We start from the raw sequence: 13,239 nt of genomic DNA, 5'->3' as shown, positions 1-13,239 counted from the left end.
GTACATCTCCCATAAATCAAATGTCCTGAGTGTCGACAGAGAGCAAGAATTAGTCCTCATCTATGGTGACACTCTGATCTGATGGACACTGATCATGAAATTTACGTCCAATTCTCCATAATTGGTTATTAAAACAAAGCAATATATATTCTAAGCTGTCTTTCAATTTAAATATCAACTATAATTTATTATAATTTATACTGCAACTGCATAATTTTGCAATTAAATATTAAAAATCTTCACTAAATTTTTATAATTAAGATTAAATATTTAGTCTTTATATTTTAAAAAATCCAATTAATTTTTTTATATTTTAAAAAATTATACTTTTAAATTATTCTATAAAAAAATAACTGATTTATTTTGAAACTGATTAGGGAAACTAAGTTATATAAATAGTTAAAATAGATAATTAAAATACAAGAATTAAATAATATAGATTTTAAGGTTAAAATAAACATAGTTTGATTTTATAAAATATAAATATAATAATTGTGTTTTGAAAGGATAAAAACTACAATAATTATTTATTTTTTTAAATACAAACGCTTCATAGTATGCATTTTAAATCTAATAAATAAATTTTAAATAAAAGTAAATCAGATTTAGTTTAACTATGTTCTTTTTTTTTTGTTAAAATTTTATTTTTTTCGTTAAGATAACGAAAATATGAAACACATTTTTAGGCAAGCATACGACGAGACATAATTTTTTAAAAAATATTTATTAAAAAGTTATAATTATGTAAGACAACAACCATTATGAATTATACGCACAATATAGGTTAAGAGTCTAATAAGTTGATGCACGGTCTCACCTATGAAAAAATAGATTCAAATAGCACCCGATTTTTCATTAAGACTCGCTCTCTTTTAAATAAATTAAGTTATATAAAATTTCTATTAATAGAAATAATTTAATAAGATCCTGTTATATCTTTAATTAAGGGATTCTTAATTAATTAGCTCGTGGAATTTTTTATAAATTAACGAGCATCGGCTGAATTTATAGAGAATATTATAATTAACTTTATTTTTATATAGTATAAAAGTTAATAATCGCAGATATTAAAATACACGATTATTACACAATTACTCCTGATTTTTAAGCGATTTATTATTTTCTTTATTTTTTTCAATTTACTGAATTAAATATCAGAATAATTATTAATCATTTCACTTTGTTTACAAATTGATTAATTGTAATTCTATTTTGACCACATCAATAATTAATCAATTTGAATCCTAAATTTAAAATTAAAATTTTAAAAATTAAAGAAAAAAAATATGGAAATATGTAGCAACTTGCCTTTGCTTGGCTTCGAGGCACCGTAGAAAATGATGATCAAGCTTAGTATTTTGATATATGTGCTCATCAATTTTTAGATTTCCCAACTGTAACTACTCGGTTTTCAACCATTTTAATTTGACTCCAGTACAATCTATATATATAACAATACTCTTCACTTTTGAAAAATCAATAAATTAATAACTAAAATATTATAAACTAATAGTATAATTTTAATTTTAATAAATTGTTAATTTTAAAATTTTAATCTGAAAATATATTTATAATATATTTTCATACAAAATAATATTGCCGAAATGAAGTTGTATCATCATGGGCTAATTTATAAAGAAAAATATATGTATTTATGACAATCACTCTCACGCTCAAATCAGTAAATTGAAGGAAAATGTGAATATAATATAATACTTAGAATTAAAGAGTAGTTATATAAAAATTACATATGTGAATATAATATAATACTTAGAATTAAAGAGTAGTTATATAAAAATTACATATATTTATTTATGTGATCGTTATTTTTTATACTATAAAAAAATAGAATTAATTATAATATTTTTTAAAAATCTGGTAATAATGTGACTAGCTAATCGGTAAAAAATTATCGCTAGCTAATCGATAAAGAAATATCGATAGCTAATCAATTAAAAATTTTGCGATTACAGGTGTAATAAAATTTGTTGGATTGTATCTGCTAACATAAATTTTATGTGAATATCTGATTTTTTAAGAAGAGTACGAGTCTTAATAAAAAATTAAGCGTAACGGTATTCAAGTCTTTCTTTCCATGAATGATTCACGAATGAGACTGCATATATGCTTATTTTATCCTCTCACGTGACCCTATTTTATATAATGCATAATTTATTTTAAATTATTAGATACCATCTATTATTAAAAATCAAAGTGAACTGCGAAATTTTTATTTTTGTATTATTTTATAATTAATGTAAAGTAATTACTGCAAATTATTTTTATATATATTTTAATTATATTCATAAGTTAATGATAACCATTTAATAACTATTATATTTATTTCTATTGTATAGTGTAGATGAGAGATTTTTTTATAGTGACTAAAAATTTGAGTAAATTTTATACTAAAATTTTAATTTTATTACACACAAAACTTGTCATTTACAATAACATGTTATTAGGTAAGTATAAAAAAATTGAATTTTATGCATACCAATTTTAGATTATTATCAAATTATATATTTTCTTATCCAATAACAAATTTCACATTTACTTTTAAAATACTATTTTCTAAATTCTAAAATGTAACAGAAGGCTTTTTTTGGATGGTTTAATGTTCAGATCGAGTCTTATGCATGGGCGTGATCTAGGGGTGCCCAGTATACGGTTCAAATCGAAAAATCGATCGAATTGAATCAATTTAAAATTTTGATTCGGTTTTTTATATATTTCAGTTCGGTTTGATTTTTAATTTCAGAAATTTCGGTTATTTTAGTTGGATTATATTTTAATTAGAAAAAAATTAAAAAAATCAAACCGAATCGATTAGTGATAATAATATATTTTTTCAATAATATAGAGAAATTAAATCATATTAAAATTAAAATATTTTAATTAAATTTTAAAATATTAAAAATAAAGTGTAAAAAATAAAAAAATTATTATAAATTAAAACTGATCAAATCGAACCGAATCAGGTCGGTTTGGTTCGGTTCGATTCGGTTTCTGACCAAAATCAATTCGGTTCAATTTTCATAAATACTAAAATTTTAGTTTTTCGATTTATTTGATTCAGTTCGATTTTAAATCAAACCGACCGAATGCTCACCCTAGCGTGATCACTATTCTTCAGTCATATATTTTCTCTTTATAATCCTTTTGTGATCTTGTTTTAGTGTAAAATTTTAACAGAAAAAAAAATATTACACTAAAATTTATATTAATTATAGTCTAGACTATAGAGATGAGAGTTTAAATGCTGAAGGTTAAGATATAGACGTAAATTCAAAATTTTTATCAACAATATTATTATTAGTCAATGGATTATGAAAAGTTAGCCACCAAACTTTCCTTGTAAAGTGTGGGTTCAACTACTGTGTAAATATCTAGGCCCTTTTCATCCCAAGTAAAGAACCTTCTAGGTACGCTTGGCAAATGGTTTGATTTAAATCGAATAGCCTATAAATCAACCGGAACATGCCGGTGGCCGGCCTACTTCTAGGGGATGGCTATAATTCCTAGATCCCACCATCTCTACTCAATGTAAATTGTAAAAGGGGTTGGAACTCCAAGTTCTTGGTTTGATAAAAGAATTCATAAGAGATTGCAGGAAGATTCAAAGGCCAAATCCTCATCTCAAATTTCCATTTTTTGCCTTTTTGTATATCGAACTCTTCTTACCACTCTGGCCAAAAAAAAAAAAAAAAACTCTTCTTACCACTCAACCTTAAGCTAATTGGCTCTCTCCCTCATATAATTTGCTCTATTTTCCAAAATAATTATTTTATTAATACCATGATCTCATAGATTTTCCAAACTTTTATTTTTTTTAATGTCAAGTGTTTAATTATATAAAAAAATAATGAGCATAATTAACAATCCAATTAAATTAATAAGAAGTTACAATTAAATTTAAAAAGAATTATAAATAAATAATCTCAATTTATTATATGTTTTATTTTTGTCAATTACAAGTACAAACTTGGTGGGTTAAGGTTGAGTGGTAAGAAGAGTTTGTGTTTTTTTATAATTTATTAATTAATAAAATAATTTCTCTCTATATATAATTATAGTATTAAGGAAGAAAGTAGTTTGGAGTAGATTAAGGCCCAAGGGAATGAAAAGTAGTGAATGTGTGTTTTGCCTTTTTTTTTTAAATTGTTGAAATGTGTGTTTTGGCTTTTCACATGACACATATTCTTTTATACACACACATACGTGTCATCTCGTGCAGGCCCACACGTCAACTTTATGTTGTCTTTACGGCATCTTAAAATAGATCGATGTTAATTTCAGCCAATGAGCTTTGTTTAGTAGTGATGCTAAGTTGCTTTATCAACAACAAAAGAAATTCTTCCCATCAGCAAAATCAAAGTTACTTGCCTTCTCCAAGTCCAAACAACAAGTAACCCTCACCTAGAAATAACAAAGACTTGCAAGAAAAAGGGAAAGAAAACAAAAATAAATCAAAATAGTTGCCACCATCCTCCACGACCAAGGTGAACTATAGAGAACAGAGACACTGTCCAAATGCAATGCAGAGAAAAAAAACACAAGTAAAACTAATGACTTGTTTGGTTGGGCGTAATTCAACTAGAAAACTTCAAGTTTTCAAAAAGTACTAAAATTGTGCATATTTGGTTGACATTTTTGCTTAACTTTCTAGAAAGTTGAAAGCATTTATTTCCTTTGTGTAGGGGAAGTAAGTTACTTTCCCTCACTTAGTTAAATTACTTTTTGAGAAATTCACTTCTCAGAAAGTAATCAATTTGAGCCAAACAAAACCCAACATAAATCATAAAGAAAAACACAAACAAGAAAATGGCAAAATCCTAACTAGATCCCAAAGAATCGATCAAACTTTCCTTTCTTGCACAGTATCTCTTCTCGCACTTTTTCTTTCTCGCGACTCTTTCTCTCTCTACCTTAAGTTGCTTTCATATGCTCATAGTCTTAACAAAATAAATATAACAATTAATAGAATTTGGATCTCAAGAAATTATTTTAGAAAGGGAGAAGCAAAGAAGTAAAGTAGTGGTGTTATTCGGCTTTTTCTGTTTTCTATGGCAAGAAAAGTCAGGTTTTTATTCCATCCAGCAACAGTTTCTTTCTAACTTTCACTCAATTAGATTTTGTGAATATTGCTTTGTTTGCTAGCTCCAGTAATTACATGTTGTGAATTTTTATCATTTTGCTTAATTTTGGGTTTGATGAGTGTTAATTTTGCAGTGTTAGTATGGATGCGTGATCACTAGAAAACTGCTTCTCTTACTTTAATTGATTGCCATGGATGTTTGCAAGAGCTAGTGGAATAGACATTAAATGCGAGTTGTCTCAAATATGATCTCTTCACAGCTATGACAAACTAAGAATATTGTGGCATTGTTTCTTTCCTAAAGCCTTGGGCTTCTATGTTAGTTTTCTTCCCTAGTTTCGTTTACTTGCTTGGAGTTGTTTTTTTTTTCTTCCTAATTTCTAGAGCTGGAAACTGAGCTTATTGTTGTGTTGTTGTATCATATTTCTTTACTCTTCCATCTTCCCTTTCGTCTGTTTGTCCGTGCCATAATAGACGATCGTTGCTGTCAATGAGTTGTTGGGCGCTTTCCAGAATAGCATTTTCTTGAATACTCAAGATCTGGTTTGGGCTCTCTGTGGGCTTTCAGTGAGTTGTTTTCTTCTTATCTTGGCTTTATTTTATGGGTCATGGCGGGCCGAGTGTAAGAATCTTTTGTTCAATTTGGGTTTTCAATATAAGACTTTACATGATAAAAAAAATCAATATATTAAATTAAATTTATTTATTAAATTTCATTTATTTTACAGAAAAGATTGGGTTTGGCTGAGAGCAGTAGACCTGAGTGCACAAAACTCACAAGCCTCAAATACAGCTCATCCCTGAGCTTGGAGACTTTGCCAGTGATTTGTGCACCTGAGGCCCCTCCCCACCACCAAACTTCTCCTTACTCCAACCAGCATAGTAGCAGCCTTTCAACTTAGGCACATGAAAATAATCAAAGCAACATTCATAGACTAAAGCAGATACAACTGTTTCTACAATACCACTTGAAATGGCACATCGAAACTGGCCGTCGGTGGCCATTACATCCAAAGATGTTACGATTTTGACAGGACAACAACAATCTTACTTGCATCAAAAAGATTATTCATATTCAAATGAACAGACACGTACAGGCAAGATAAGCCACAATCAATTTGCAATCTCAACAGGCTCGAAACCTTTCTCGATTGATGTCTTTATTGCATCCAGTACGAGTTGTGTCTTCCTACTGCGAGTCGGCCACGTTTGGTCAGGTTTTGCTCCATGTGCCTTGATATTTCCAACCAACCGAGCAAATTCTCTCACCATGCAAGCTTCCTGAGGGAGATCTACGAATACCGTGTTCTGGCTCGGCAATGGTACCCATCCTGTAACGAGTTCATTGAACCAAGCTTTTGAAGTTGCTGTGTAAGAGGCTTCCTTCTCAGTAAAAGGAATGATGAAATCATCAACATGTAAAGTTCCCTTTGTGCCAATTGCAGTAACAAACGTTGTCAAATGTGTTAAAAAAGAGCAATGCAATACTGCTACTTTGCCATCTTCCCAATGTAGAGACGCCCCACAGGCCAAAATCACCCCGGCTTCATTTAAAACAGACCCGCGCAAGGCTATAACAGTCTTTGGCAGTTCATAATCAGCGGCCCAGAGGGTTGCTCGAATAGTATACCACCCAGCATCTCCAAGAGCACCAAGACCATCAAGATCTGGCTTGACACGGATGTCATTCTTCAGAAAATCCTCATCTGCGGCCAATGTAAAGGTACTGTGTATCTGGAGTACCAACATAAAGATTTTTTAGAAGAACCAAAACTTGAACACAATATATTCCTCATCTGAAGTTTGAAAATATAACTCACAGAACAGAATAAGCAAATATCTTTGCAAACTTTAGCCTGCAAACTACTTTAATTCATACGAAAATTTAAATCATAACACACAGGCCACTTAAAAAAATATTAGTTATAGAATTATCATGAGATTAATCAGGACAATCTAGCCACTATTTAGGACATATTTCTAAAAATGACACATGCCTTGATGAAACATCAAAGTAAAGATTTTCAGCAAGATTTCAAATCAAACCTTCATTCATCTCTCTTCTAGAGCACCAGTGGTCAGGGGCCCCTTATGTTTTGGTTCCAGTTCAATGCAGTTTAAGAAAATCTGACAACTGACCTTTTTTCCCTTTCTCTAAGGAAAATACGCCTATTCCAACCGAACTGGCTCAGTTCCAGTTCAGTTTGGGTCTAATTACATGTTTGAACCAAAACATGGCCAGGTTTACCACCATATATCTTGCACACAGGCCTACCTCATGAAGGCTCAAAAACACATTAAACATCCTAAAAAAAGTAGTAAAGGATAAATACACCAGAAAAGGAAATGCCCACTTAAACAAGAGAGTAAGTATGCAGAAATAAGCTACATAATGACCATAATCAACTTATCAAACATTGGGAGAAGGGGCTATTGCCTCCACCAGGCCACACACTCGATGTAAAAAGTCAAAACCATTCAGCAAATCTTATACCCTTCATTTGGAATCAAGAATTTCATAAGAATTCAATTCAATTGTTTTCTAACAATTCTCTTGTTTGGAATGAAAAAATTTTAAATCCTTTTAACTTAAAAAATTTTAATTATAAATGAAGTTGAAATCATGTATGATTTTTCAAGAATGTAATTGAATTCTTTTCTTACAAATGAATCATGCCAAACAAAAGGATAAAATCCAGGTTCACAACAAATTCGGGTAAGTTAACCCCATATTGTGCTTGCTTTGGCTTCCAACCCACCAAAATCCAACATATTATGCTTTCAGTTCTGGATAATATCAAGCATGGACAATGAAAGCAGGTGCTTCTCAAAGGCCAAACTCAATTAAAATGAAATTTCGGACAGCAGAATTTAGGAAAAAAGACTCCAAGCCAAGCATAGGGCATATTAACATACTGGTGGCAGTACACAATATGCATATGCACATATATCAAATCACTACAGGTGTACCATATGCATCCAATCCTACCCCATATGTGAAACCTCCAGATTAAAGAAGAAAAAATTTACCATATGTGACATCCCAATGCTTCAGAATTCTTCATATGCATAAACAGGGTGTTCAACACATTTAACATGTAATAAACTGTATCTTACCTAGGTTATTTAAGAAAAAAAGCCATGAACTTAACCAGAAAAGACCAAACAAAATAATACCTTCACACCCCCTCCCCCCCACCTCCCAAAGAAAAAAGAAAGAAAAAAAGAGTCTACATAGACCTGCTGTGCACAAAAAAGAACTGATCAAGATAACGGAGATGCACTGGATGACACACTTCTATTTCTCAATTATTGACAAAAAACAATCACACAAAAATTATCATAATGATCATAGAAAAGGAGAGAAGCAAAGAGAGAGACAATGAACATTAAAAGAAATTTTCCATTATACGGTCAAATGCCTATATTCCAGTCAAAGCCGCTTGTTTTTTCACCATGAAGCATAAAGTCACATGCACCTAGTTAGAGCCGCTTGTTTTTTTCACTATGAAGGATAAAGTTATATGCACCAACTTGTATAGTTGGTAGATTTTACAAGAGTGAATGGGAGAAACTCAACAATATAAAAGTATCCCCAATAAATGGAACTTTGCTAGACTATCTGAAATAGAATATCATTCCATTTGTTTGATTGGATGGAAATGGAACTATCTATATTTGATATAATTAATAAAAGATGAAACTGAATATGCTAATTTTCTCATTTATTAACATTTTTTTGAATCTCTTGCATCAATTAAAGGAAAGATTCTCAGAAAATGAACCAAAGAAATCATTTTTTTTAAAAAAAGGAGAAAAAAGGAATCAAATTTTTCATAATATACCTTCCCAGCACGTCACATTTGCAGGTTGGTTATTAATCTACACTGATCTAGTTTATGATGTATTTGGAAACCCATATTCAAAATGAAGAGCAAAGCAGACCAAAGAATAAAACTAACAACAGATGACTGTTTTGATCCTTCGAATAACTCAACCAATTTATGAGATCTCATACATATCATACAGTATGATGGATATACCCATAGCACGTGCAAGAAAATTCAGGAAAATTTTCAACTTTACAAGACTTAGACAAACAGAACAAATTAAATCACATTGTTAAGCTCTCACTAGTCATTACAAAATCAACTTAGACATAATAAAACTAAAAAAAAAAAAAAGGCAGGCAATTTCAAGTAATTGCTTTAACTAATGAGCTCTCAGTGATACTGTTGCTGTCTTGAGGCCATGAGATATCCACTTCAAACTCCAAGAGCAATTGTAACCCAAAACAAAAAAAAAAAACTCACTTGAAAGCAGAACTACCAAACCTTTACCTTCCATTCTACAAAATACTTTTTTTTTTCTATTTCCTATAATTGAGCAGAAATTCAGAAACTATAACGAAAATAAAGAAACCCAAAAACAGAAAATAGAAAAGCGCACCGTTCTGAGTTCTCCAAAACGCTCCTTATCAGATAAGAACTCTCGCATCTTCTGGGTTCTGGGATTATGCATCCACATGGTACCATCCATAATCTGCACTCCATTAGCCTCGCAAGCACGCAAAATCTCATCAAACTCGGCAACATTGAGTCCCACAGGCTTCTCCAACAAAATATGCTTCTTCTTCTGAGCAGCCAAACAAGCCCATTTCACATGAAGGCTGGTGGGTAAAGGTACATAGACGGCGTCGACAAGTGGGTCGTCGAGGAGGGACTCGTAGGAGCCATATATCTTGGCGTCGGAAGGAAAATTATTAGCTTTAGCAAAGGCCGCCGCTTTTTCCACAGAGCGGCTGGCAACGGCATAGAGGTGGGCGTTGGGAGCGAGGGTTATTGCTCGAGAGACCTTTCGGGCAATCTCTGCGCAGCCAATTATGCCGAAACGGATTAAGGTTTCCGCCATTTATTATCTGGGGAGCTCCGACCAAAATAAAAAAATCTATTATCTGGGGAGAACGATGAAGGTGTTGTATTGTTGCTTGGGTCTTGGCTGGAGGGAAAGGGAGATTATAAGGTATCTTGTCATTATCAATATCTAAGGCCTCGTCAGTTGAAGTTTCTCCATTTCCTGAGAAACTATATTTTCCGGGAAAAACATATGCAAAATTGGTTACTCAATTTCCTGAAAAAGTACGCAAAATGAGTCTCATGTTTAATAAGAGCAAATATCAACGAATTTAATTTTAAATTAAGATGAAAACTAAATTATTAAAATTAAAAAATTTAATAAAATTATAAAAATTCGTATAAATTTAATTTTTAAAGTTAATTGTATTTAACAAAATCAAATTTAATTTTATAATTAATTTAACAAGAATACATCCCACCTTGATTTATTTCATATTTTGAATCTTTATTTTATCTTATTGATATATTTTTTAATTTATTTTTAGTAACATAATGAAATTTTAATTAAAAAACGGTGAAAAAAAGTTTAGCTAGCATTGAAATTAAAAAATATATATATAATAATTAACAATAAATTTAAAAATCATTTTTATTTTAAATATTAAATTGTTATATGAAAAATTAAATATATAAATACATTACTTATATATATTAAAAGTTATAATAACATTAAAATCGTACCGGATTTCACCTTCGAGTCAAAGGAGCCGTCTCTAGACAAACACTAGAAGCAAGAGGAAAGGGTTAACTATCGTGCAAGCCCTCCCATCCTGCTTTTACCGGCATACAACGGATAAGTCCAAACTAGCGGCAGCTCCATATGAAGAAATACTAAGAAAACAAACAAAAAGTCAGGGCCAAAAACAACTTCCTCTAAATGAAATTAACCTATCGAAAACAAGCAAAATCAATAAAAATATTTAAATCCTCATCTGGGTGAGAGGAAGAAACCCATTCTGAGCAAAAGAAGGAAGTCACCTCTACACAGTAGAGCATGAGTAGCCACGAAGTCTGACAGAAGATGATGTATGTGCCTTAGAGAAACTCTCACCATTTATAAAGAAAAAGAAAAAATCCTCTATCTATAAATAGAGAGATAAAGCATTTCATGTGCCCATATTTATAAGAGTTGATAGCAAAGTGACAATACCATTTGTCCCACAAAATATTAGCGTCTGACTTTAGGTCTCCCAACTATTTAGCAAGTCGAATTCACCATTAAATTTTGTATCAAACTAAATCGTTTACAAAACTCCTCTAGTTGGAGCATGATATTTTGACTAATCACAACAAATATACTCTAAAATAACATTCTTCAAGATAATTTTTCCTAATCCGAATTTATATAAACCTGTAACGACCCGAAAATCGGACCGCTACCGGCGCTAGGATCCAGATCGGCTTAAGGCCGCCGGGACCCGTAGCAAGCCTGACATGTAACCTGTAAACCTGTTTAATCCCATACATGATCAACAATATACATAGAAATTAAAACTTTTCTTTCATACATTCTATCATACACCAAACTCAACCTGTGCATGCACTGAACATAGTCATAATCATAAACTTGACCCCTCTGTGGGATCTCATCAATGCCCCCAAAGGGTGACATAACATGTATTGAGTTGGTTTACATAAACATCATAAAACATCTAAGATCATGTATTAAAAGGGATAACAACATCATAAATGCAATGCAACATATTCGTGAATTCTAATGCAAACAACCTAATTCATCACATGGCATTCATGATGCATGAACATGCTAAAAACTTTATAATTTATTTGTTTTAAATCGTAAAGGTTTATTCTACTCACCTCTTGGCTAGCTTTGACAATGACTGAAGTAGTTGACTCACTGCTGGGGTCCTCGGTTTATCGGGTCCGAACCTACACAGGTGGACTCAAATGAGGGACCAAACAACTAGAACATAACTCTAAAAACGTCCCCCCAAAACCCCCTAAAACATCTTGAAACAATCATGCAAAAACATGCAAAGGAAGGCTGAACATGGCACTTTCGGCGGCAGGTTCGGCGGCCGAAAGTCCCTCTAGAGCCGAAAGTCAGGCAGGTTCGGCGGCACCTTCGGCGGCCGAAACTCCCAGACAGAGACGAAAGTCTCCTTTCGGGGGCAGGTTTCGGCAGCCAAAAGGCTTGCCTCCCCAGCCATGTTCGGCTGCCGAAAGTCCTTCGGCTGCCGAACCTGGTTTCTGCCAAAGGGCAGAAACTTGGCTCTTCTATGCACATTCGCCCTCCAAAACTTCCAATCATGCATAAACCTATTCTACAACACACATACTCAAGCATACAAGCTCCTAGGGGCTTCAAACCATCTAAAACCCCATCTACAACACATCAAACAACGCAAATCCAACATACATTTCCCATAATCCAACAAAAACCCAAAAACTCATAAAACCCTACACATGCATTTCTACTTCAAGAATCAACTTAAAACTTGTTAAAAACATATAGTGAGCTCAAGATCGGCCCTTACCTTTTGAAGATCGAGAGGAAAACGACCCTAGCTCGAAGATGGGAGATATTTGAGTTCTTAAACCTCAAAGCTCCAAAACTTGCTTTAAACTCGAAAATCTTCAAAACAAGGTGAAAACTCATAAGAAAAGCATGAAAACTCGAAGGGAGAAGCTCAAAACAGAGGAGGGGCGGTGGAGAACTCACCTTGGCCGAAAACGGGAAGAAAAGCTTGTCCGTTTCGGCCATGGGGTCCTTTTATAGGGCTGTCCTTACCACCTTTCGGCGGCCTAACGTGCCCCCACAACGCATGCAAGTTCGGCGGCCGAACCTTGACTGATTTAAACAAGGCTTTCGGAGGCCTCCCAAAACCTCCCCACGTTCGGCGGCCAAACCTGGCAAAGTCTCCAAGGCCCTCTCCACTCAAAACTTAGATTTATTTTCATTAAAAACCATAAAATACATCAAAACATTTTATGAAAACACGGTTTTACCCTTCTAGAGGTCTCCGACATCCGAGATTCCACCGGACGGTAGGAATTCCAATACCGGAGTCTAGCTGGGTATTACAAAACCCATAATACTATTTTTTTCAAATATATTTTAGTTATTTTACGTTCTTATTTGTTATTTCTTTATTATATTCGAATACATAAATCACCGGTTCTATATTAAAAAATAAATATATTTTCGAACTAACTTCACCATAAATCACGTTAGCTTATGTAAGAAAGATTAGGTATTCATGC

The 13,239-nt window shown here is 32.4% G+C and overlaps 1 protein-coding gene across 1 annotated transcript; it reads right to left on the bottom strand.

Annotated features, from left to right (window-relative positions):
• Window positions 1-6,011: 6,011 nt before the first annotated feature.
• LOC110609630 (uncharacterized oxidoreductase At4g09670) lies at window positions 6,012-10,223 on the bottom strand. Its single transcript, XM_021749361.2, has 2 exons — window positions 9,548-10,223; window positions 6,012-6,832 (listed from the first exon to the last, which is right to left on the bottom strand). Exons 1-2 carry the CDS (start codon window positions 10,007-10,009, stop codon window positions 6,212-6,214), a joined length of 1,083 nt encoding a protein of 360 aa, XP_021605053.1. The 5' UTR covers window positions 10,010-10,223; the 3' UTR covers window positions 6,012-6,211.
• Between the last annotated feature and the right edge of the window lie 3,016 nt (window positions 10,224-13,239).

This window comes from Manihot esculenta, chromosome 2, assembly GCF_001659605.2.
Source record: "Manihot esculenta cultivar AM560-2 chromosome 2, M.esculenta_v8, whole genome shotgun sequence".
Taxonomy (NCBI): Eukaryota; Viridiplantae; Streptophyta; class Magnoliopsida; order Malpighiales; family Euphorbiaceae; genus Manihot; species Manihot esculenta.
The sequence above is the reverse complement of the archived record's forward strand: the minus strand, read 5'-3'. Positions and strand labels throughout refer to the sequence as shown.